At 35.6% G+C, this 27,394-nt stretch overlaps 1 protein-coding gene across 2 annotated transcripts in view; it reads right to left on the reverse strand.

The window, feature by feature from the left end:
- The window catches only part of plxna4 (plexin A4), a 1,034,568-nt gene that overhangs the window by 295,448 nt on the left and 711,726 nt on the right, over nt 1–27,394 (reverse strand). Inside the window, exons 23-26 of one of the 2 annotated variants that reach the window (XM_028814360.2) lie at nt 20,933–20,999; nt 14,674–14,820; nt 10,280–10,439; nt 454–557 (exon numbers count right to left, since the gene is read on the reverse strand). The exons of the other annotated variant lie outside the window; for it this stretch is intronic. Coding sequence (XP_028670193.2) covers nt 454–557; nt 10,280–10,439; nt 14,674–14,820; nt 20,933–20,999 — 478 coding nt within the window. The remainder of the gene's footprint in view (nt 1–453; nt 558–10,279; nt 10,440–14,673; nt 14,821–20,932; nt 21,000–27,394) is intronic. 2 annotated transcript variants of the gene reach the window in all.

The raw sequence follows: 27,394 nt of genomic DNA on the forward strand, positions 1-27,394 counted from the left end.
AGAGAGCATCTGGAAGCAAAGTTTGAGTGTTTACTGTGCACAATTTTGTAGGATGTGCCTGCTCAGTACCACACTATGTTTATCAGTAAGGCAAATTGGAATTTCTTTTAGTTCAGCTTGATAGCCTTCTGTCTTTGTCTACTGGGACAACTTAGTACTATAAAAGAAACACTGAGCCTGAAACTCACTTCTAGACGTTCTTAACCATAACAACACCATATATGTTCTACAAAACTGTAATGATTTCATACTAGAATACTAAAAAGGTTTTACTGCTATTTGCTTAAGATATTCCAAATATATTAAAATACATAATGTGATATGTGGTTTAAAAAAGTACATTTCTTTGCTTTATTTAGAACTAATCTTTAAAATTACAAAACAGAAAATATTGGTTAAATCTTCAGACACAAAACAGTAGTTGGTGATAAGATCAGTCTTCTCTGGACTAACCTGATAATGCGTCAACATATTTAGTCTCTTCCAGTCATTCTCAATCTTGGTGGTGACATCTTCATCTTGTAGGATAACTCTTGCTGCTCTCCCCTCTCGCCATTCTACAGGGAAATAATTCAAAACAATTAGGACAGCTGACAACAAAGGGGAAGGAAAATATTTTTTTCTACAACACAGTAATTAAAGTTAATTAGACTAGATAATTTTAAAAAATGAGAAATGTTCTCTTTAAGCTTTAGAAGACATTTTAAAAAAACTAGTGTATTGAATGTTTGACAACAAAATGCATACAATAAAAAAAACAGTCTGTAGGTTCTGTCCATATATAGATTCTGTGCCTATGGTTAATAAATGAGATATATGAAATGACTTGTTTAATTAGACTGTGTTTCAGTATTTCCACTTTTTCCTGTGCTTCAGTTCTATGTAGCCATTTGTCCTTCTGTAGTTCCATCTATGTAATGCATTTGTAAAGCACTTACTGTCCAGATAATTCTTAAAAGGGGACCAGAAGATTAATCCTGATACAATTACGAATATGCGCTGGATACAATAGACAGCTGTTCATTTCCACTATCAAAAGGCTCTTTAGAAAATAAAGCAGTAAGTAGAATATTAACAGACTGTTATTAATAATATGGCAACACTTCTTTGAAAATGACAGGTGGTTGTTTCTACAACAGCCAAAGTAGCCTATTGAGTTTTAACCATTTTTTGAATTTATTCATCTAAGTATTTGCTTGTTATTAATTTTAAATCATTATTTTCTTACTTCTTATACAGTAGGCATTCAACTGTGAGAAGTAAATTTCAAAGTATTTAATAGCTAACCAGTTAACTCAGTTAACATTTTGATGTGTATGTATTGTCACACATTCAGGGCTTGTTGACTTGTAATTCCACCCTGAGCCACGGAATGGTGCTGCCTTGTAATGCTTCTCCTCTTCTTCCCTCTGCAGATCTGCAAACGAACAAGCTGAAGACATATGACATCACTTCTGGTTTGGGGGCTCTTGGACCTGCTCTTTTCGCCAAACAGACTTCATAACTGGCACTACCACAATCTTTCACCAATTTAATGATAGACTTGGCATTGATGAAGACGAATTCTGTCGATACATATTAAACCGCGTTTTTTGTTTTTTGCCTTATACTATACAGGGTTTGCCTGAGGGTGCCCCAACCCTTTAGGTGTGTTCTCACTGTATTTTACACTATTTGTAAACATATGTAGCTCTTTAAATTACATTTTCAGAAAAAAAACCAGAAACGATTTACTTATTTTTGGTCCATGAACTATTTTTCCCATTGTAACAGAAAAGAAAAGTACATATTGATAGAAAATTCTGATGCAGCAGAATGAAGACAGGGAAAAAGAATTGAATTTCTGATTAAAAAATATTTTCTATTTAAGAGAAGACTTTGTTTTTTTATTTAAGTAATTGGGTATGGATTGAGAGTGTAACCACTGTAGTATGCCATGACTCCAAAACTGGGCAGCTCTAGGCAGACATTCCATAGTCAAGACTATAAGGAACTTGTCATTAACAGTTTGTTTAGAGTGAAGATTTCTGCAAATCACAGCTTTTTATAACAGCTTGACCAATACAATATGCAGAAAAAAATGAACAATAATATGCACTAGTGTACAAAATACAAATAATAATAAAAAATTCATAAACACTAAACTTGAAATAGCATCTGCAAATTTTATGAATGAATAACTTTGGGTCGTATGTATTTATAGGAAATTAGTTTTGCTTTAGATGCTGTGAGATTTCAAATGGAAAGTAAATTGATTCATTCAGACTGATTTGCCTTTACAAAACACTGCGTTTAGCTGCTCAAGTGGTTTATGAAATTTTAAAAATAAATGTAATATTTATTGTGTATCACTCTACTCATCTTTACATTTTACAATATGCACCTGGCAGTAAAGAACTGTATAGTACTTTCTTCTTTCTTTCCCTTTCTGCCACCTTACCATTTATCAATATGGTCAGTGTGCTGCATTACTGATATGTATATATACTGTAATTACATTAAAATGTAAAAGAGGCATTCTTCATAGACTAAAACACAATGCAATGTAAACAGCACCTCAGAAATAACCTTTTAATCTTTTTGCATTTGCTGATGATTTAGAGGTTTAAATATGTTAAACACTTCTGGAAAGTGTTGTAATCACAAGCAGTTAATTATTTATATATTTGTGTATTCAATATATAGTAAAGTACAATTATTTTCCTTTTCTAGATTTTTGAAGCATTCAGTTTATACAATGCTGGTGCGTTTGGAGTATATTTCTAGTTTTAAAACCTAGAATCCTTTGAATTTTGATTTTTTTTTTTAATTCAAAAAGATAAAGTCATTGGTTTTGTGTTTGTAAGACTTATGAAGCAATTCTTTAAAATTTTTTCAGTTTTTATTTATTTTTGTTGGATGCCTCCTGACAAGAAAACCCCCACATATGATGTACCGTTCAACTCATGTCTAATCAAAAAACTTAATCCCAATGGAAATTACTTATGTTACAACTGTACAGAGGCACAAGTAATGCAAAAAACAAATATAAAAAATAAGCATATAAAGTAAAATAGAATATAAATATCAGAAAAACCATAGTTTACTAAACAGTAATAGCACGCTGAGCTGTATTTCACATAATAATATTACACATACAGTATAAGTGAAGTATTGCACATTCTAAGGACTAAAAAAGTTATTCACATGAGAAGTAAACGACGAGTTATTGCACATCTGCGTAGTTGAAAAATTGTTCTGGGAGATTCATTAAGGACAGAGGGAACAGCTTATTGTGTGAATCAGTGACTGGAAGAGGTGTTATAGAGTCTGATGGCTGTGGGGAGGACGTATGCTAGTCAGTCTACTGCTAAAAACATTCCTCTGTCCAACCACAACATTATGATGTGGGTGATTAGCATTTTCAATAATAGACTGAAGTGTCGACAACATTCTTCGATCTGCCACAGTTTCCAAGCAGTCCAGTTTCTTTCCTACCACATAACCAGCCTTCTTAATCAGTTTGTTAAGCCTCTTAATGTATGCCACCTTTATACCACCCACACCAGAATGCCACAATGAAAAAAGGGACTGGCAACCATGCACTCATAGAACATCCGCAACATAGTACTACAGACCCTAAAGGATCTGAGTCTGCGTAAGAAATACAGCCTACTTTGGCACTTCTTATACAGTGGAACCTTGGTTTGCGAGCATAATTCGTTCCGGAAACATGCTTGCAGTCCAAAGCACTCGTATATCAAAGTGAATTTCCTCATAAGAAATAATGGAAACTCAGATGATTCATTCCACAACCCAAAACTATTCATATAAAAATGATTAATACAAAATATAAAGTAAAAATACATAAAACAAATTAACCTGCACTTTATCTTTGAAAAGAATCATGTTTGGTGTGAGTGAGTTTCTAAACTCTTGTGGGATTCCACCCAACGGGACAACACGCGGAAGAGCGTCCCAAAGCAATCGCAGGTCCCAGCACTGTAGCAGTTCGTAGTAAAAGCGAATCCGAAAAGATCACAGACATGCTATAAGCTCCTGCCGTCGATGGGTGATACAAGGAACATTATAAATGTGCAGGGCACAGTACTGCTTGGCCACGACCCTGCCTGACTGCTGTGTCTGTGTATAGGAGAGTGGCAGATCCCACTACAATAAATAACCGCGCTGTTGCTGTTTCAAGCTAAATAAAGCTGGTGTTGCTAAAGTACTGAGACTCAGCTTTGTGTTTTGGGGTACAAGACGGGGACTCGCACGTCACAGCGCACACACACGCACACACACGCACACACACACAGAGTCACAATGCTGTAGTAAACAGTATACGCTCGTACGGATGTTGACTATATGAGTGATGCACACCGACTCAGACGGAGAATAGGAGACGATTGCCCACAATCCCGCAGCGAGAGAGAGAGAAGAACCATCAGCTCAGTTGTGATCACATGATGCTCAGCAGACAAAGCGTATACATACTACTCGTATTGCCAGATCTCGCTCGTTTATTAAAAATTTTAGCTCGTCTTGCAAAACACTCGTAAACCAAGTTACTCGCAAACCGAGGTTCCACTGTATATGGACAGTGAGTTCTTAGTCCAGTGTAACTTACTGTTCATATACTTATAGTCCTGAATGATCTGCACTTTCACAACCCTAATAGACAGGGGAGTAACTGGAGATCATGTTCTTCTTAAGTTCACCACCAATTTTTTAGTTTTGCTCGTTGACCTGAAGCTGATTCAGCTCACACCAGTCAACAAAACTCTTCACTACTCTCTTATATTCCATTTTGTCACCATGCCTGATACTTCCAACAATTGCAGAGTGATCAGAGAATTTCTGCAGATGGCAGAACTTTGTGCTGTAGCTAAAATCTGTAGTGTACAAGTTAAAAAGAAATGGTGCGAGAACTGTCCCTTGTGGAGCACTAGTACTACAAGAAGTTAAGCTTTTATTGGTTTCGCCCCTATTTTTGGCTCTCTAACATTACACCCTAATGATAAAGAGTAAACCAAAAATGATCAGAAGGACTTATCCCAAGCATTCACCATTTAATGGGATATGGGGGGTCAAAGTTACACAAAACTTTGAACAAATAGGGATTTGTAATATAGGCATTTGGAGTGTCTTTTTATGGTATTTTGAGTTGCTGATCATGAATATGATAATATGTTTGATGTTTGATTCTTTACCAGTGGTCCAAGCTCTTTAAGAGCCACTCCCTGAAGGTTAAAAATCACAAATTTCAAACATACTGTAAGCATGTGGTGTATAATTTTAGACTGTTTCAAGGTTAGTGATTATGAATATAATATTACTTTTGATTTTTGACCTTTATGGACCCCTATCAGAGGGTAAAAAATGACAAATGTCTATTGCAATCTTGAGTATTTACACTGTAAACACTAAAATTGAGGCACACATTTTAATATTCATATATTTATGTATTTCTGTCTCATTAAATCAATCACATTTCTTACAAACTTTACATCTTGCCTGAAGAAGGGGCCTGAGTTGCCTCAAAAGCTTGCATATTGTAATCTTTTTAGTTAGCCAATAAAAGGTGTCATTTTGCTTGACTTCTCATTACAAACACCTCAAATTTGATGGGCTTTCAAATTTTTTAACATTTAGTACATTTGCTTACAATATGAAATATATTCAGTTATTTTTGTGTATACCTTTCACAAGTGTTTTAATCATTATTAAGATATTAATTAAACTAGATATCAAAATACTAGCACATTTTAAAGATACAACCTAATTAGTTTCTACGTCTGCATATGTATTGTTTTAGAATAAATTAATAAATAATTCTAGGAACCCAAAGCTTACTCAGATTTTAGATTTTGAATATGCTGAGGTTTTCAACCAAATTGGACCAGTGCTTGGATCACTGCTTGTAGGTTTATCACTGTCTTAATATACTGTACATAACAAATTTAAAAAATCCCTTAATTTCCAAAAGATTCTCTGTAAACAAGAAATACTCCAGAGATGTTGTAATGAGAAATAACGTAATGCAGTAAACAATCCCCTAAGAAAGATCATTTGTCTTAACAATTATTAGATTTCTGAACTAAAATGGAGATGTATTTATCTTGCTTTAGCTCTCTATGTATATCCATATCTTCAGTCAGTCAGTCATTGTCCAACCCACTATATCCTAACACAGGGTCATGGGGTCATGGTCTGCTGGAGCCAATCCCAGCCAACACAGGGTGCAAGGCAGGAACAAATCCCAGGCAGGGCGCCACTCCACCGCAGGGCACACACACTCACACACCAAGTGCAATTGTGGGAAGTATCAGGATTGCCAATGCACCTAACCTGCATGTCTTTGGACTGTGGGAGGAAACCGGAGCACCCGTAGGAAACCCACGCAGATACGGGAAGAACATGCAAACTCCACGCAGGGAGGACCTGGGAAGCGAACCCAGGCCTCCTTCCTGCGAGGCAGCAGCGCTACCATTGTGCCACCGTGCCGCCCATATCTTCATCTATAGTATATTTATTTATTTTATATAAAGTCTTCATCTATAGTATATTTATTTATTTTATATAAAGAATTTATATATAACACTACTATTTTTCTTTCAATGTAGATGTGTTCTTGGCCTTCCCAAGAGGACATGTCATTGACTACTGGAGGATATGATGGCTTTCCACAATATTTATTTCAGTGGTTTTATCACAATTAAGATATGAGGGATAGGCAAAATAGGGAGTGGGAAGGAAGCTGCTCAACAGACTGCTATGTGTGTGACAGTGTAAAATGTATTGACTATGCTATATAAAGCAAGTAGAAAAGTGCAAAAATAATATATGTGTGCAATTAAGAGATAACATGGGCAAAACTAAAGTGACTTATATCACAATATGGTAGTGAGCACTTGACAGGAACAAAAATTCTTCAGGTTTTCCTGTTCACCAGTGTCACCAATGTGGAGATAAAGAGCTTCAGAAAAAATATCTAGCCAAGATTGATCCTGTGGATGATAAAGATGCTGACATGACATATGTGGAATATCTGTAGAGACAGTAAGCAACTAAAAACTGAACATAACAATGAAGCTGAATAAAACATATGGGAATACACAACTTTTCATGTCATGTCATGATTGACGCATGTCAGACAGTTACCCACTTGAGTTTTACTACTTCCAGAAAAAAGCGGAGTTGTGTCCTAGTGTGATACATTTCAGGTCTTGATCAGTTGTGATGATGGTGACAATTTAAAGATACCACGGCACAGACTGGGACTCTGTAATATTCAGATATCTCGTAGCGCTCCAATTACCAACCGATAAGGTGTATGTATGCATGTTCTAATCTGTGATTAGCCTTTTATACAGGATATTTACACAATAATACAAAGCTCAGGAAGTCCTGAAACATGACCGGGAATCAGATTAAAGAATAGCACTCCACAGCCTTCACACCCAAATCCAACTGAGAATTTGTAAAATGATAATGGAGGAAGATACATAGAGTAGAAATAATCTTTGATACATAGGAATTGAAATGTATGCTGAGCTACACTTTTAACTGTTTGTTGCACTCAGGATCTAACCCATTCAGGTTGCTCTGAGTACAAAGGGATGAATAAATCAGTATTAGATAGGTGAATTTAACAAATTCATCACCCTGTTTACAGTGTATAGTTTTGTAGATGAATGTTAAAATTATACATTTGTCATCACAAGGGTATATTTCAAAAAGTAATTGTAAAAAAAAATGTGCAGATGATGAAGTAACCTTATAAGATAAGCCTTATAACAAAAACACCACCTAAGTCATTTTTAATCAACAGACATACATAAATGAAATACATTTATGCATTTTTGCAATCATAATATGCTTAGGGCAATCCACAATCACATAAATATTAATAATGCTAAATAATATAAATATTAATCATGTAAAATGTTTTAAACAGTTTGCAAGCTATTAAAATTATCGGCGATAAAAACACATTAATGGTGTAACTTCATAAGGAGAAATTTACTGTAAATGTAGAGCAAGGGACGAGCAGTAGCACAACATCTCTGGTTCTGTCTCTCAGCAACATTTATGTACAACAATAGAACTATGGTTTACATGATAAAGTTCACTGCATGATTAGTGGTTGTTAGCTACTACTGTAGATATATTATCGTGAAATGACGCCACTTTCTATCCCAGGCTGCACATTTTGCATTGTGATGACTACTGGTGGTCAGCCACAAACCCATGACGTCTACATTACAAATGTCCTCAGAAGCATGAGCTAATGGCCTGTAAGCACTGCAAGGTGGTGCACTTCCTGTTGACGTCAGCTGAGCTGTCTCTCTCTCTATCTCTCTCTCTCTCACTCAGCCCCCACCATACTGTGCAGCACCACCACCATAACTGTATTGGCCATAAGACTAATGGAATACGATATACCAGTTTACAGTATATTGCAAAGTATCTTTTTTAGTATTATGAAAAGTATGTGTTTGTTTTTGATACATGTTAGCTTCCTGAATTTGTCTTTCATTGCACTTTCATTAGTTTGTTGAATTTTATAATACTAAACCAACATTGGCATCCTTTACTGAATAATATAATGCTGTCTTTCAGCATAAAAAGTGAATTGTTCCTCTGTAATGTAATGTTTCAGGTAAATAATGTATAATTCCATTTGTAAATTCACTCATTAGAAATGCTCTTTTTTCATTACAGGAAACACAACACTAGTCTAGAAATGGATCCTACCCTGTATGGGATGCCAAAACACTAAGGTGATGTTTCCCATCCTTTTTTTATTTGGTGGCACACTTTATGTAACCAAAAACATCCCATGGCACACCACTGTTTTCCTAGCCACAAATACATTATATCTCATATTGGTGGCTCAACTGTCCGAAGGAGTGGGACTACCAGAGAAGCCAGTAAAAAAGCAACTCTGAGATCATTGTTTGCAGACACAACACTTAGTGACCAATTTGCTGGCATCTCCCAGGTGTTTTGTCCCTCTGCCTCAGAGGCAACTTGTATGCCCACTATCCACTGTCCCTGAGAGAGTCACTGGCAGCCAGACACCCAGGCAGTTGGACTCTAGCAGCCTGAAGACACATCTGCAACATAGCAATCACGGAGCCGCTTTTATGCCAGCTTCTCCAGGTAGTCCTGCCCTCCTCAGACACGTCTTGACCACTTGCAGAGCTTATCTCTCTCAGGTTCAGACCCAGGTGTGCTACACAATTACTTCCACGGCACATCTGGGTAGCTCTCATGGGGTGCTATGTACACGAAGGTTTACATACACATATTGAGCTGTTACTTTTTAGTTTTCTCACCATATTTCAAAATAAAAACTTAATATTCTAACTTTTATTAACGGGGTTCTCAGTCACTTATCTCTTTTCATTATACTGTCTGTGTGGGCTTTTCTCCCACATCCCAAACAGATGCATGTTAGGTTATTTGGTGACTCTAAATGGTGTTAGTATATGTGAGTTTGGATGTAAGCAGAAATATCCCATCTGTTTCTAGAACAGGCTGCAAACACTTAAGACTAATATTTGGAATAAGGGAGTTCAGATAACAAAAATTAATATTAGCATTGGAACCAAGTTTAACCTGATCCTGACTGAATTGAAAATATAGAACAATACCAGACAATTTAACCTGAAGCGTTGCTTCCCCCTGCATCCCTTCTTATCTCATGTGACATCCAAGACATTTCACTAACAAATTAAAATAAAAGACACAAGCTGGTAAAATTCTATTATTCTTATCTGCTCTTGCAATCAGGACTGATGTTAAATTTGAACTCTGGAGAACAGAGTGGCATTTATAAAAATGCATAAATCCTTTCCAAAAAGCAAAAATATTTCATTGTCATGTTTGTTTTATTCAAAATATAGCCTTAACTGTTTTAAATGTATTATAGACAAAATGAGTTTTCAGAAAAAATCATCAGCCCAAACAAAAATACTTTTGAATATTATTAAATAACACATTGGCATGTTTATCTATTTACATTCCTAAAGTAAAAAATGCATTAGCATATTTCTTAGACTCTGCTTAGCTCATCCTTCAAATTATAAACCAAGTGAATAGTTTCAGGGCTGTAGAGACAATAAAAGCTGGCTGTTAGGTGGCATCCCACTCACAAGAGCACTTGTGGCTGTTGCAAACTTGACATTATCATTAGTCATTTAAAATAAGCATGGTTTAATAATATACTGTAGCATCTAATCTGTGAAGTAAAAAGAAAAAAATACAAACGATTATTTTCAAAATGACTTACCTAAATCCATGTCAGCTGCTTTCGGTCGATGTGAATATGGTACATTCTTGTAGACTGCATCAAGGATTTTCTCCTTTACTTGGGTTATGGTGTCACAGTTTAGCACTTTAACTGGAATCTCAGGGCTTTTCTCATTATCAGGGTTAATGCAATTTAAAACCTAAGGAGACAAGATACAAGTCTAGCTTTAGATTTAAACAGGCAATGGAAATAAATAACTGTGACACAGAGGCAGAGAAAACAGTGAAAGCACTGTTAAATTCATATATATTTGCATATTATTGTTTGTCAAAATAAAGCAACATTCCTAAAGTGCTATATAAATACACAAAGTCCTCGACATGTTTACCTACCATACCAAGAAAACAGGACTAAAATCTAGAAAAGACAAGAAACAAATCACTGGGGGAGATACTAAAACATTTTAATGTGAATTGTGGAAGGTTTGCAAACATGAACAAGTCACAAACAAGAAGGAACACTTCTGCTAAAATCAATTTATGTTTGATTTGTGAATTTATCTTGAGTCATTTTTAATCTGAAGCAATGGAGAGGTGGAAAGCATTTGCACAGTCTAATAAGATTATTGAAAAGAAATGAGAGTCAATGTTGGCAGCTAAAAAACAGAAGACTGCACTTTATGATGACTGAAATAAAGAAGTTTTGCAAAATAGCATGCATTCATCTTCTAATTAATATGAGCCCATTTAATTTATCATCAATTCAATATGTAATATGACATGAAAAATTAGTGTTGATTTTCAGTTGTGTGCTAGAATAAAGAGGTCTAGTTTCCTTTGCCATATCCTATTTGCCAAAGAAGTTGCTTCCTGTCTGTAAGAGAAATAAGGCAAACTTGAATCAGTTCTTTCAAGAGCATTAATGCATTTAGCTTTCTTTAGCATTTCAAGTAGCTGAAATTAAAAGGCAACCCTCATTATTTTCTATAAACATTTCATTTTTTATCTTCTCAAGCTTTTGTTAATTAGGTAAACTCTTTAGATTGTATTTGCTTGAGCCTCACAATAAGAAAATCAGATCTAGATTTTTATTTGAACAAGTTTAATTTGAGAGATTGAAAGTAATTATTCTAAATGATTCCATTCTCTGCACACTTGATCCAAAACTTCATCTCTCACAGTAGTCTTTGGAATAACAAGGAAAGAACCAGCTTCACAAGTCGGTGGCAGGGAACCCAGAAGCAGAGACGCTCAAAGGTATAAAAGAGTGCAGAACAGTTTAATACTGCTTTAAGTAGTCACTAGACATTTATGTGCAGTGCTAAGTGTTTTCTTAGAATTGCTATAAATCAGAGCACCAGTAGTAAAACTTTCAACATGCCAAGCATTTTTTAAGCTTTAATTTGGAAGTCCATACAATAAGGCATTGCAGCATGGATTTAACGTTAAGTTTTATCTGTATGCAAAGAAGTTTGAACTGAGCAATATTTCTCCTAACATACAATGCTTTCATGGGATTTTTAACATGTTTCTAATTAATATGGCAGTACATTCTTTGAAAGCATAAAGTGATTTGTTTTTACGCACCCAATTAACATGTAGGCTGACACAAAGTAATTGGACCAGCTGCTAACACAAAGGATACATACTGTACATAAGATGCCACCTTAGCGTGGCACATTTGCAAGCCAAATAGACAAACATTAAGTTAGGATTTCCAGCTAGTTTTATATAAACTACCACAGAAAATTTCATAACAAATACAGCTAACTGACCTTAAGTAGTGTATAGTTTGTTTCAATAATCTGTGTATAAGAAAAATCTTAACTTGATCTTAGCTTTAATATATAAAGTGGCTCTAACTGTGAAACAGGAGTGTATTAACTTTTCTTTTATCTTTTCAATTTGGTATATTTTACATTAAATTCATATTAATATTTCTTTTTTTATTTATTATGTAGATTTTTTTGCCTTGTTATTCACAGAAAGCCTACTTTGCAAAATCTCTCTCTTCAGTTTACATTGCTATGATATTTTTGGAACTGGAATGTACTGGTCACAGTATTTCCTGTATATTTTGCTATTACCCTACATGCTATTTATGAAGACTTTACAGTACTCGGTGTATACTGTATAATTGTAAATGTAAAGCTTTAGCAATATGTTATTGGACAGATCATAAATAAGACTCAGCTGTTTGCAATGTATTACTCTTCAGTCATTTAGCAACAAGAAATGTTTGGCACATTTTCAATTAAAATGGCAGAAAGCTGTGATAGCTTGGGAGCAAATATATCCCATAGGAATACATTATTTGATTTCAATTTAGGTACTCTTGGAAGAAGGTTGATTTATAAATCAATTTTTTTCATTTCCATTTATTCATATATAGCACATGACTGGTAGCACATGACTTTGCATTCTATACATATTTATGGATATAATGCATTTCAAATAAACTACAAAACTCATATATAACACATTTCTTGCAATTTTTGCAGACTTTTCAGGAATCTGATGGTTCTTAATGAGGTTAGGGTAAAACAACTTAGGATGAAATAATAGAGTACTAATTTATAAGACAACTGAGTTCTAGTTGCACAAAAGGAATTTCATGACATTTGAAATAAGTAGATAATGGTTGGATATCAGTTTGATATTGCTGAGGTTCAACAAATCCTACTTTCAGAAGGGAGCATATTTCAGAATGTATCTATATGCTGCTTGTGTGTGTTTTCAGGCCTGATCAAATGAATAACAACTTGACTTGATTTACAAAACTATGAAAAAAGAAAAATCCATTTGGAGAAGTAAACAGGAATGAGATACAGTGTAAGTTTTTAGAATCCTCAAAGGCATTGATTCAGGAAAATATGTCTGTCTTTTCCAGCTAAATTACAAAGCTGGCACTTGAGGGCAACAAGGTGAAATTTGAAGAGAAATACATACAGTGGGTACGGAAATACAGTCCCCACAGTGAAGCATGGCGGTGGCAGCATCATGCTGTGGGGGTGTTTTTCAGCTGCAGGGACAGGACGACTGGTTGCAATCGAGGGAAAGATGAATGCGGCCAAGTACAGGGATATCCTGGACAAAAACCTTCTCCAGAGTGCTAAGGACCTCAGACTGGGCCGAAGGTTTACCTTCCAACAAGACAATGACCCTAAGCACACAGCTGAAATAACGAAGGAGTGGCTTCACAACAACTCTGTGACTGTTCTTGAATGGCCCAGCCAGAGCCCTGACTTAAACCCAATTGAGCATCTCTGGAGAGACCTAAAAATGGCTGTCCACCAACGTTAACCATCCAACCTGACAGAACTGGAGAGGATCTGCAAGGAGGAATGGCAGAGGATCCCCAAATCCAGGTGTGAAAAACTTGTTGCATCTTTCCCAAGAAGACTCATGGCTGTATTAGCTCAAAAGGGAGCTTCTACTAAATACTGAGCAAAGGGTCTGAATACTTAGGACCATGTGATATTTCAGTTTTTCTTTTGTAATAAATCTGCAACAATTTCAAAAATTCTTTTTTTTGTCTGTCAATATGGGGTGCTGTGTGTACATTAATGAGGGAAAAAATTTATTTAAATGATTTTAGCAAATGGCTGCAATATGACAAAGAGTGAAAAATTGAAGGGGGTCTGAATACTTTCCGTACCCACTGTATATGAGTTGAATATTCTTCCAGTAAAAAAAAAACGAAGGAAAGTTTTACTGTAAACAAATTTGGAAGGAATGAGAAAGAAAGGGTGGCATAATTGTACTTAACAGCCACAGGGTTTGATTTCCAGCTCAGTCAAGGATCATATTGGGTTTCCCGGTTTATCTCACGTTCATGTGAATTCTTCCTGGTGAGTCTAATTCCCAAGGGAAGATATGCAGACTATAGTGAATGTGACTTTAAAGGGGGGAGTGTGCTTGAGTGTGCCATGTAATAAATGGGCAACATATTCACAACTGAGCATGATGCTGCCCAGTTTACTTCATAAAGTGAATGGTTGGACTTAATGGTTTGAACCTTAACTTACTATATATTTTCTCTCTGTTAATAGATTCATTCATTTCCTGACAAATATATCCTAGTGTGTGTTACAAGAAGGTGGAATCCTTTATTTAATCCGCAGAGCACAAAACAGCAACCAGCACTTGACTTGTTTTTCATATTAAAAGTCATAACAGTGCTTTCAATTTTTAAAAAAATATTTCTGCAAAGCATGGTAAGATGCAGCAATAGAGTTAAAAACAATAAAAGAAAGGAAACATCATCTTTTTATGAAAAATGATTAAAGCCTATACCTCGTTAAAGGCTTGGTTTTTCATTTTTTAAAAAAAAGCAAATCACATTAAATCATTTAAGAGCCATGCTTGGTTGTTTGTGATCCATGAAATTATCCAGTGATATGTCTTGTTGCTTCCTGAACCTTCTGAACTTACCAGTGTCTTGTAATCTATTTGCTGTCTGATGAGCTTGTCTTCACTGAGTGAATAGCGAGCCTCGCCAGTGATGGAGTCAATGGGCCCCTTCTCCATTTGCTGTTTGATCGCACAGAATAAAGAGAAAAGAGGTTCTCCAGCACATTCCTATTAAAAAGAAAAGCATGACAGTAATTATTTGAAATGTTGAACACACATATAATTATTTGTCCTTGCTATTCATCCTAACAAGAACACTAGCTAACCAGACATTTGTTTTTTGCTATCAGGTTGTCTGCCATTGGCTGAATTTCATGATTCCTACCAGTGTGATCTACAGAAATGATGGAAAGCAGTTCCCTGAGTCATTCCTTAACAGTGTATAAGGAATTATAAATGGTACAGTACATTTTATTCACCTATAAGAGTGCAAGGTAACAATCTATTCTTATATTATCTTCATTTTAAAGTGTATAGTTAATAGTATGAGGTGTCATTAGAAGTTTTACAGAGAAATTATATAAAATTGAGAAACTCATGAGTGCAATGAAATTGAAACAGTATTAGTAAAGAAAGTAATGTCGGATTGAGAGCCAAGGGAAAGAGCTGACACCAAGAACAGAAAATAAAACACTTTGTAAGCATAGACAGGAACCGAAAGTAGAGACTTTGTTGGACAGAAAAGTATTTACAGTTACAAAACAAACAAGAGTGAATTGGAGGGTCATCAGACTTTATTCAAATGTTACAGATGATGGAGCCATTACAAAGTAGGTTCTATAAAGGGGTGTCAAACTCCGGGCCTGGAGGGCCGCAGTGAATGTAGGTTTTCCTTTTAACCCTTTTCCTAATCAGTGACCAGTTTTCACTGCCAATTAACTTCATTTTAATAGCCCTGTTTTTAAGGATTCAGTCCCCTGAATGTATTCCTTTTTTCATTAAATGACAGCCAAACAGAAATGAGATGTGAAACAAGCCAACAGATGACCAGCTAAACTGGGATTTCAAACTCCAACCAATTTCACTCCAACCAGCTTCTTAATGAGAAACTGAATCTTGCTATTAATTAAACCAGTTATGTAATTCTGTGGCTTGTTGCTGCTCTCTTTCTGCCACAGCAGACACTTCCAACACTGTTGAATTTCTGCTTTTTTCTAAGAACACTGTCAAAATGTTTTGGTGACCTGAGAGATCAAATTACTGAGACCACTTTCAGATATTGTGTGATGGGTACAGGTGAGCTGGTCATGTGGCAGGTTGTTTCGTGTCTCATTATTGTTTGGCTGCTAATTAAGGAAAAAGGGGCCTGATTCAGGTTAATTAAAACTAAGGCAAAAGAAGCTAATTAGCAGCAAAAACTGCTCACTAATTAAGAAGATGGTTAGAATGAAATCCTGCAGTCACTGATGCTCTCCAGGACTGGAATTTGACACCCGTGTTCTATAGATTATGAGCTATGCTTTTCTGAGAGAGTTAAAGAGACTTGGGATGTCACAGTGAGCAGAAACCACTTTCTGCACGTAAGTTATTAAAAATGGATCTTTTTCATCACAGTACGGCATTTAGTACAGCATTCATCACACTGTCGGCAGGAAGCAGACAGATAGAGTGGTTTGTACTGGATCTAAAGTCATTGGTTGCCACCACCCTAGTTATTGATTCCCTTCCTTGAGTCCACTATGGAACTTATCAATAAGTAGCAAGATACATGGACAGCACCAGTAAGTACTGAAGAATGGCTCACTAGCTATTGTTACCCTGTAGGCTGAATTTTGAGGGAACTGGAATCTGTGATAAACAGGTTAACCGACCACTTGTACTGACTACTGCAGTCTTTCAGTTTTGCATGGTGAAGCCAGAGGGAAGTAAATAAAATGAATTTTCATTTATATTCACACTTTGTTCTGTTATACTTTTTATTATTTCTGTAAATACTGTATTTAGTTAACTGTCCACCACTTTCACACAGTCAGATATACATGTTTCTAAATTAAAGTGGTTCTGTGCTATGTGGCAAAATTATCAGTTTTCATTGCAGTCATCTTAAAATAGACTGATTGTGATTTAATTTATTTTATTAGTGGAACATGTTTAATTCACGATTGTAGTCTATTGTAATAGGATCTAGTTCAGTTTTGTGTGTGTGGGACATGTGACTATGGAAATTAGCAACACTTCAGAAGTTATTAACTACCCATTTATTCTAGGAACAAGATTTTAACTAATCCTCAATTCTCTCTTTGTTATTTCCTAAGGGTCTAAATAGGCCCTCAAAATAAAGTGCACTAAAAAAAAAACCCTACAATAAATATGCATTCTTTCATTCCACAACTGCATATAGATACCATTCATGAAGTGGCTATTGATCTTCACCCCTCATTGCCTATTCATGATGCGGAAAATTATATCACCAAGATAATGCTCTACATATGTATTCCTTTCTAAAATGACCTTTGCTTTCTCAAAGGAATTTGCATAGTTGAAAACGTAAGGGTTATTATCTTTTCCATACATCAAATTATTGAGCAGATTAAGACAATTGTTATTTTTCTTTTATCAGACTCCTCTTCAAATTAGATTAATTTGATCCCCACCTTTCCTATAGGTTGGATCACTTTGCTCAATAGCAGAAATTCAGCAATGTAAAAAGCTGGCTTTTCTTACCATAAAAACTATGAAAAAGGTCAATAATCCGAAGAATTGTGGCCTTTCCACAGCTCCTACACCTGTCTGCTGCTTAATTAGCTTATCTACAAGCTGCATATTGCTTCTTTGTGCTTGTCTATTTTCTCTTATCAGGCTGGCTCTTGGACTGTGGCAAAAGCAGATTCAAGTAACAGGAAAAGAAGGGTCATGAGTACTGAACATCTTTTATTGGTGTTACGCCGTAGGAGCCATTTCCTGAAAACACACCACTAATGGGTAGGAGAACTAATGTGGCAGTTCATTAATAACACACAAACCAAGTTTCTCCTTTAACATATGGGCCAATAAGCTTTTTTTTATATTGTGCTCTTCCTAGTACACCATACCTTATTATTTTAAAGGCACAACACAACATAGTTATAAAGAAATGCATATTTGTATTTGTGTGTTCAACATCTATGGGGATAGACAAATACTGTAAGTCAACTGGAAGAAATTAATTTGTATCCTTACAACATACAGACCAAAGCCTTGGCAATCCTGCCTTCTAGGAAAGCTAAGGAAATGCCAGAAAAAAGGCAAATTTTAGTATTGAAAGATATTATAAACTGTATTTTATACTGTTTTTTATATTATCATGTGATCTTTACAATACAAGTTCCTTCTTTGCATTTTGTATTTTTTCTTATTACATGTACATAACTTTGCTTGGAAAACCTATTAGTGCAATGCATAACACTATTTCTCTCTAGAATATATATATATATATATATATATATATATAACTAGTCATTTAGCCCGTTACAATAACGGGTGCTAGAACAGTAGTGCATAAACATTAGTAGGAACAGTCTATATTAAATGGCAAGGGACTTTGACCTCATTCTTTTTGTTGGTCGTATTTTTCTTTCTTTCAGCCTTTCCTTTGTTGATGTTTACTTGCTGAGCTGACCGTTCTTCGTGGGCTGCCGCCGTGTATTGTGTGTCTTTAATTTTCTGTGACAGTAATACTGTCTTGTACGGCTCTATTCAATCAGGGCGCGCACAAAAAGGCAAGCTTCAAAAGAGCGACCTCAATTGAGCGCGGCGAATAAAGGCGTTCGTAGATAATTTAGTTCAAATGACTCTGGAATATGTGAAGAGCAACAAAGGTGCAGATCTTTATTTACGTGCGCCTTTATTCGCTGCGCCCAATTGAGGTCGCCCTTTTGAGGCTCGCCTTTTTGTGCGCGCCCTTATTGAAGGATACCGTCTTGTACGTCCGCTGGCTTGTACGTCCGTTGGCTTGTACGTCCGTAATATACCTTTAATTTTCTCTGGCAGTAATACAGGCGTGGGCGTCGGCACTATGCCTTTAATCTCCTCTGACAATAATACTGGCTTGTATGTGGCTGTAATATGCGTCACTGTATTGTGTACCTTTAATTTCCTCTCGTAGTAATACTGGTTTGTATTTCCGTAAAACGCCTCTAACTTCCTCTGACAGTAATATCGCGCGTCGCACCGTGCCCCGCGCATGCGCACTTCACCAGAAGACACCCACACACGGACACCTGGACGCACATAGGGATTTTATATATATAGATGGTATACTATAGCATGCCAATATTACAATAACAATAAAATTTAAAGTTCGCAGTGAATTTTTCTTTAATTTCTTATTTTATTTTGATCATTGTAAATGTCTCTTTCTGTTCATTCAGAACCTTTTAATTGAACTGCATGAAAAAACAGACATGGATATGTCAGCAATACAGAGTAATATAAATGTGCCATAACTTAAATAATATTTTGAAAAGGGAAGAACACTGTGCAGTTTATAATGGGCCTGTCTATATTTAAGGTCATGGGAGCTGGTGCCTATCCTAAACAGGGTGCCTTTCATCATGGGTCTCAGTCATGCAGACACCCAGGCTCTCACATTCTGGGCCAATTAAGATTCAAAATTCTGTCTAACTTGCAGGTCTTTGGAGATTAGGGAGAATAGTAGATTACCCACAGAAAATTCCAGAAAGATTAGGAAAAAATTTGTAAAGTCAAAATATATAGGGTGGTCCAGATCTAACTATGCAATTATTGCCTTGCATTGCAATAAACGTTGCATAGTTAGATCTGGACCACCCTGTATAGTAATCAGGCCAGGACTTAAAGGCTATGTTCACACTAAAAAGTTTTCATTTAAAAGAGCATGTTTAAATTAAAACAATCCCCATCCACATTAGTGTTTTCATATTGTTTACGAACGTATCTCCAGCCACATTATAACAAATATGATGTAGATGTTCACCTACACTGGGCATATGCACATCAGCAAAAAAAAAACCTTTGAAAGGATAGAAACTTGAGCCACAGGATTTATCACAAAACTGCAAGGGTATGAGATGTTGCAATGAGCAAGGTCTAAGGGCTACGTAATAAGCACGTACAAATCAGATTACAATTAAAGTTTGTATTTTCACCTGTCCACATTGTAACACCAAGCTGGTGTTTTCAGAAGCATACACCTCTGGAGAGAAATTTTAAAAGTCTCCATTTTCAGGGGTTAAAAATGTTGGGGTAGCATGGACAAAAAGAGAAAACAGAGACTAATGTTTGTGTTTTTAAATGAAAATGAAAATATACAAATGTGGATGTAGCAAAAGTCAAGTGTTATGATATGAAGACTTTAAAAATATTTTCTGTGCCTTATTAGTTTTTCTCTGTGCTTGTGGTACTCTGTCAAATGGCCATTTTGGCTAACCATTGACATGATATATTGTCCCATTACAAGGGGACATGTCGGTGGTGGTCACATTGTATGATGTTACTTGTGCAACTGTACACAAGTTGACCTTTTAATGCCTCATTGTTTGCAGATATTTCAGTTCAGTCTTTTGCACTGTTTACTGGTATTCAAATAGTTTTTTGGGTAACAAATCTTTAGAGAAGTTTATTGACCAGAACTTTCTATTTTATAATTTGGGGTAGGTTTTTTGGTGAAGTTTTGCAGCTTTTGGCCTTTGCCTGTTTTCATTCTGAATTTGCTTTATCTCCTGTTCTTGGCTGTTTTAAGTTCTGCATTGGCTCTCCCCCTTTCTTTATAGATCATATTGTAAATATCCATGAACTGTGCAGTTATTTTTAGTACCCAAATGACAAAATATTATTGAAGAAGTATAGAAATGTTAAATTTAAAAAATGCCCCTCAACTAATGCATTTTGATATAATGTCCTCCAAAAATGTACTATATTAAGTAAAACTATGAGTGAGATTGTGTAGCAAGTGTTCTAGCATTTTTGTACTTTTGCCTCTCAAACCAAAGTGGCTGTCACACGTGTAGGACGCTGTCCATTTGATCAAAATATGAAACACAGAAAGTAAAAATAGCAATGAAGAATTAGGACAACATCTATATAAAGAGTTCATATGTAGCAGATAAAGCTTTGGCTTAGATCTTGATGAAGGAATCCTGCTACAGTATATGTAACATTTTTCTTACTGTGCTAACCCTCTTTAATCAGTCTGCAGAAATGTGGAGACAGAGAGACGAGCCAGCAAATTAAAAACACATACTTAACATTTAGGTGGCTGATTATATTAATGTATAAAGATGAAAAATCTATGATGGAAAAATTAAGTATCAAACAGAAATACCTTAAGGAACTTGTACAGCAGAAAGGTGAACCAGTTGGTCAGCATTTTCTCAGCAACAGATTCAGTTCTGTAATTTATAAGAAATAAAAACTTAAGTAATATTAATATATGTGAGGATATTAAACATCTGTTGAAAAAAAAACATATTTCATATAATAGCAACTTCTAGGCTTACATTTATCTGAACCATACTACCGTAAGTGAAATTCATGCCATAGTATCGTTCAGATTAGGTGAACGTGTCTGTGTTATCAAAAGGTTTTCATTAATTTTATTCAGAATGTTGCCTTGGAAAGCATGTAGGAGGATAGCTTAATTAAGCCACTTCAAGACACATTTTCAATTATTGCTATGACACCAGACTGAATTTACATGTATGACTTCTGCCCTTTTGTTACTGATCCCCGTCAATTCTGACATTCATGGGCTCTAAAGATCTCAGTGGAGGCTGATACAAAGTACTGACGGCTGAGCACAAAAAATTTTATTAATTGGAGCCCTAGTCTTATATTTTAAGTACCAAAATATTCAAATAGTATATTTAATATATGCATCAGATTCCCCATGTTTGAAAGCTGTAATAATATACTTTCCATATATATATATATATATATATATATATATATCTTCCATCCATCCATCCATCCATTTTCCAACCCGCTGAATCCAAACACAGGGTCACGGGTGTCTGCTGAAGCCAATCCCAGCCAACACAAGGCACAAGGCAGGAACCAGTCCCGGGCAGGGTGCCAACCCACCGCAGTATATATATCTTGCTTGTAAAAAAAAAATCTAGATAAACTATGTTATATTTGATATATTTTATGAAGGTATTACATAATATAATGCTTGAACCACAGCAGAATGAAGAAGTAAGTGTCAGTGGGAACCAGACAGAGTGAGACTGCGGAGTTAGTCAGGTCAGCTTTTATGCACACTTATCTGTATAGGTGTATAAAACAACTTAATGCAAATGAGCATGCGTGTTCCAAACTATCTACAGTAAAGCTTTTTGTTTATTGGTCTTTAAATGTTCAAGTTTTAATTTTAGGAACAAATTTGTTGTCAAAGGATAAGACTAGAGCATCATTGTTGTGTCTAAAATTCTTTATTGTATAAAGTGTTAACCAGATAACATCAAGATCTGGGATTTGGAAGTTGACATTTGAAATTAGTATATCACATTACTGCTCATTAAACCCAGCTATTCAAAGATCTCCAAGCTTGCTTCGCCTCTCATAGTGAAGGCCCCTTTGGGATGGAAGCAGTCTGTGAATATTGAGGTCTTAGTCATTCAGGGGAGGAATAAAACAGTTGGCAGCATAGTTAAAGAATGGATGCATTCAACTCATAAAAGTAACACACAAAAAGGAAAAAAAGATGGAGACCAATCAAGTTCACCAGGTAGAAGAGAGGAAGTGAGAGTGTAGTCAGAAGAGGTATAAAGTCAAACACAAAAATCATAAAATCAAAGGCAGAATCGTTATGTAAAGCAAGAGTTTTAAAACACTGGATATGATGAAATGGAGAAATGAAAAAGGAACCTGAGCAGGAGAGACCCAATGATTGGTTACATATATAGAGGTGTTTTGGCCTCTTTCATAACACCACATTTAGAGTTGACAACCTAGATGACCGTTTATTTGGGAGACGAAGCTAGAGCCAAATAGTATGTGAAAAGTATGACTGTAGGCATTTCAGTGGACAGTGAGACTTTTTTTTTTTAAATTTACTTTATTAATCCCCATTGGAAAAATAGTTAACCTATTAATAACCTATTAAGATCATAGCACTGGGTCAGCCATTGTACAGCACCCCTGGAGCAATTATCAGTTTAAGGTCCTTGCTCAAAGGCCTAACAGCGTAGGATTCCTTCTGGCAGTAATCTTCCAGATATCAGCGTAGATCCTTAGACTCAGAGCCACCACTCCATCTTATCACAGAATCCTTTGCTGTATACAACACATACAAGTTTGGGCAACTATGAACAAGCTCTCTGTTAGTGATGTTGAGGGTTCCTTACAATGGACCAATGGTCAACCTAGGGCAGGATCTTGCTGTGCATCTAATGCTTCTACACTAAACTCTGCGTTCACAGGGCCCAGCACTAGGGAAAACAGATGGTCAGACATTTGGGGAAAAGAAACTTTGTATCATTTGTTGAAATTACAGATATATGCTTCATGGCCACTATTAATTCAACTTTTGTATTGTGGAATTAAACAGTACAATAATTTTATAGTGGTTAATATTTTTAATTCAAACTAAATTTAATGATCTGCTGTAACTCATACCACAAAACATTCAAACAAGTCAGATAATAAAGTATCTGAGGATGCAAAAGTGCCCTTCTGTAGCATCTGTCATGCCTTTCATGTGTCAGTAAAATAAACTAATATACTTTTAGATTAGCTCCATAGAAAAGGCTAACTTCTAGTTACAAATCACTAATATTTGAGAACACAATAACAAATGTTTGGGAGTGTAATCCTCTGTAAGGAGTGCATCTTTAAATCCATGCTTTACAGAAAATAAGTGTCAAGTTAAAACAAAACAAATCCCCAAAATGTGTCTATGAACACATGGTATGAACTGCCATGAATCTTGACACTAATAATACTGATAACATTACAAACTCTATGAGATCTTAGATGTGCCCAGGAATACTTCATCTTAAATTGAGCCTCAGAGTAGTTTTTAAAGCAGTTCCATCAAACTCACTGAAAACATCCTTGTGTAGACGTACCCATGGAAACAAAGTGCTTGGTAATAGAAGATTGTCAACACCATAAAATGGCGTTGGGAGTTGGACTATAAAGTAAATATCTCAATGCCATTTCCAGACATGAGCCATTCAAAAGTGTTTTTAAACAACTGATTTTGGAGTTGAAAGATTATGAATAGACAAAATACCGCTCTTTTGCTGACCTCAAGACATAAATTTAAATTAAAATATTTAGAAAATAATTGGTTTAGATTTATTTACTTGAAAATACTAAATATATTTACTAATAAACATCGAAATTCTTAATAGCATTCAAAAAATTATACCATACATTATGGCTATCATTATTAAAATAAATGCTTTAACATCTCCTTACTAAACGAAACAAGAGGGCAGAGAAGAGTTGTTAATTGGCTCCTTTCGGGACTAAGCTGATGTGAGAGAAGGATGTCTTTGTCAAGGCAAAAGAGTTTGCAAGCTTCTGGTCCAAGGGGTGGTAAGTCATTACATAAGGTATAGCCCCATTTCAACAGATATGAATTTACTGATACTCAAGAATAAGGGAAAAGAGCTGGAGCTTCCTTCTGTATGCTCTTTGGACAGGGCATCTTTATGCTATATGCCTGAACATGAAACTCATAGCTAGGGTAGTTGTGCATGTTAATTTATTTGTAATAATGTTTTATTAATTTTGTTTATGGAATTATCATTTTGTTAATTTTTAAAAAATTATAATTTTTGCCATAACCTCATTCTTAGTTTCGTGGATCATGGACTATTTAAGTGGAAAGCCACAGTTTGTGTGGCTACGGGGCTACGTGTCTGACACTTTGCTGTGTAGTACTGAAACTCCATTAGTGACAGTTCTCTCCCTGTTACTTTTCACCTTGTACACTATGGATTTTAGCTACAACACAGAGGGCTGTCATCTGCAGAAATTCTCTGAAGACTCCGCAATAGTTGGAAGTATCAGGCATCAGTATCAGCGTAGTGATGAATTGCAACATAAGAGAGTTTTGTTGACTGGGTGTGCGATGAATCAGCTGTAGGTCAACACCAGTAAAACTGAAGAACTGCTGGTGGAACTGAAATGAACACGATCTCCTATTACTCCCCTATCTATTAGGGGTGTGGAAGTGGAGATCTACAAGTTCAGGTCTACATGTACCTGGGGGTGTTAGACTGGTCTAAGAACTCACTGGCCAACTGTATATAAGAAGAGTCAAAGTTTCCTGTATTTCCTGTGCAGACTCAAATCATTTTGGGTTGGCAATATTATGCTGCAGAAGTTCTATTAACACGTGGTTGCCACTGCCATTTTTTTTCATTGTGGTGTGTTTGGGGACAGCATAAAGATGGGATATATTAAGAGGCTTAACAAACTTATTAAGAAGGCTGGCTGTGTGGTAGGAGAGAAACTGGACTGCTTGGAAACTGTGGCAGATCGGAGAATGTTGTCTAGAGTCTTGTCATCCACGCTATCCTCTGTCCTTGATGGATCTCTCAGAACATTTTTCAACTACTTAAATGTGCAATAATTCATCTGTTGCTTCTCATGTGAATAACTTTTTTTGGTTCTCAGAATATGTAATACTTCAGTTATATACATGATATTATTATGTGAAATACTTACAGCTCAGTGTGTTATTACTGTTTAGTAAACTAGGGTTTTCGTAAGAGACTCAGATGCATAGTATCTATTATATTTAGTTCATCGCGTGCTTGTAGAGCCTAGTGAATGAGGATTTGTTGTAGTCTATTTTCATATTTATATTCTGTTTTACTTTATAGGCTTAATTTTTTTATATTTGCTCTCTGTGATACTTGTGCCTTTGTCTATATAAACAGGTGTAACATAAGTCATTTTTGTTGGGATTAATAAAGATTTTCTGACTCTGATTTTGCAGGGTCATAGCTACAATATATTGTTGATGATTGACATTTAGGTTGATATCATGTGAGCCAAGCTGCAAATGACTTCACTACACCATGACTGAAAATGATGGTGACATGCACTTTCAGGTATTCTAATCATTGAAGAAATTGATACAGCTTTCTTCAAGCAAACAAAAACAAAATACATTAAAGCAAAGAACTGCTTCGCCACTTCAGTATAAGTGTTAAATAATTCCTACCTCAATTAAACAGGCTACATGTTCACTACAAGGACAGTGTTAGAGTAAGATAATGAAAGGAACGAGCAGTGCTTGGTGGCAACAGAATTTTTAGTGAGAAGTCCATAATGTAAACTCGAAGGAATTTAGTGGTCATTTGTGAAGAATGTATATTGCTTCTGTACTCATGAGTGATGATATTGCAAGTGAATCACTTCTCCTATCTAAAGTGGGACTTTTGACATGGACAAACAGCTGAATTTTCATGCTAAAGTGTTTATGGAACACCACTTTGTTATATTCGATTATGATTGCTCAATACAGGGAAGTCAATAGGTAACAGGCAGCCAAAGTAGCTGGCAACGTTTACTCCCAGCATTCATTGAACATCCCTTAATTGTATTTGATAATATTTGTTCACTAATGGGGGTATCAGAGTGGCTTCCACCATTACGACATGGGATTGCAAAAACATTCCATGCAAGACAAATAAGTTAAAAATAGGTAAATAGGTGTACTTTTTGCATTTCCCTAAAAAAGATTCAAATGGTATTCTTTTGGTTATTTATTTAAATCATATTTATTCTTCATTTACTGACCCCTAAGAACCCATTACCACATGAGATTTAGACATCCATTTTAAGTTTCTTACATGAAACGGATATTTCAATATGTATAACAAAAGAAATACATTATTCAGCTAGAGTAACCTCTTGATATTTTGATAACATTATGTCAGATTCAATATATATTATAGAACCTCTTAAACTTGTATGGAGTGTGATCAAAATATGCATAATTACATAGTATGATGATATCTGTGGTTCTGCATCAAGGCTCCCTCATTTTCTTCATTTTAACAATAGCAACAGGTTTTGCATGCAAACGTATGCTGAAACATGTCACAGGAATCCTTTAGTGCCTTCACACACAAAACTTATTCAGTGAAAGGTTCACAGAACAAATATAAAACCTATTGTCCACCTGTAATTAAACTGAACCATAGCATCCCCAAGTTGAAGCCTCTATTCGGAGTCACTACAGACTCTTTTGTCTACCTGCAACTGTTTTACTTATAAGTGATTGGCAGACATGCTTAATACTACTTATTTGTGTTCACATTGATTGTTTTAGTTTAGCTGAGACATACTTCTTCATCATCCCTACACAATGGCTGATGTTTGCATTTTAAATAAACTACTGATCCTAAAAGGAAGCTTATTTGAAGCTGCTGTTTAATTCTTCCTTTTTAACAATTTGTTAAATGTGCAGAGCTATGTAAATGGAGGATGGCTGATGTGGAGTTACTGCTTTGTTATAATTGACCCTGACACCTTTTTATTACATTCAATGGTGCCACTTCCTTGACATAAGAGCTCTTCATTTTAATGCAGAATGTGTACTCTCTTATGTTCACCACTCCAAATACACTCCAAATGTGAACATATATGTATAAGGGTAAGCATCAGTAATGTGCCTTGTAAGATTTTTTTTCTCATAATCCCTTTGCAATGTAACAAGCTTTTTTTTTTTTTGTACTTGTACTTTAAGAGAATGATATGGTAGTGTTAGTAAAAGAACATCTATAAACCATCCCAAGGCAGCAGTCAACTGGAAACTAAA

Source organism: Erpetoichthys calabaricus, chromosome 1 (genome assembly GCF_900747795.2).
Source record: "Erpetoichthys calabaricus chromosome 1, fErpCal1.3, whole genome shotgun sequence".
NCBI classification, from domain to species: domain Eukaryota; kingdom Metazoa; phylum Chordata; class Cladistia; order Polypteriformes; family Polypteridae; genus Erpetoichthys; species Erpetoichthys calabaricus.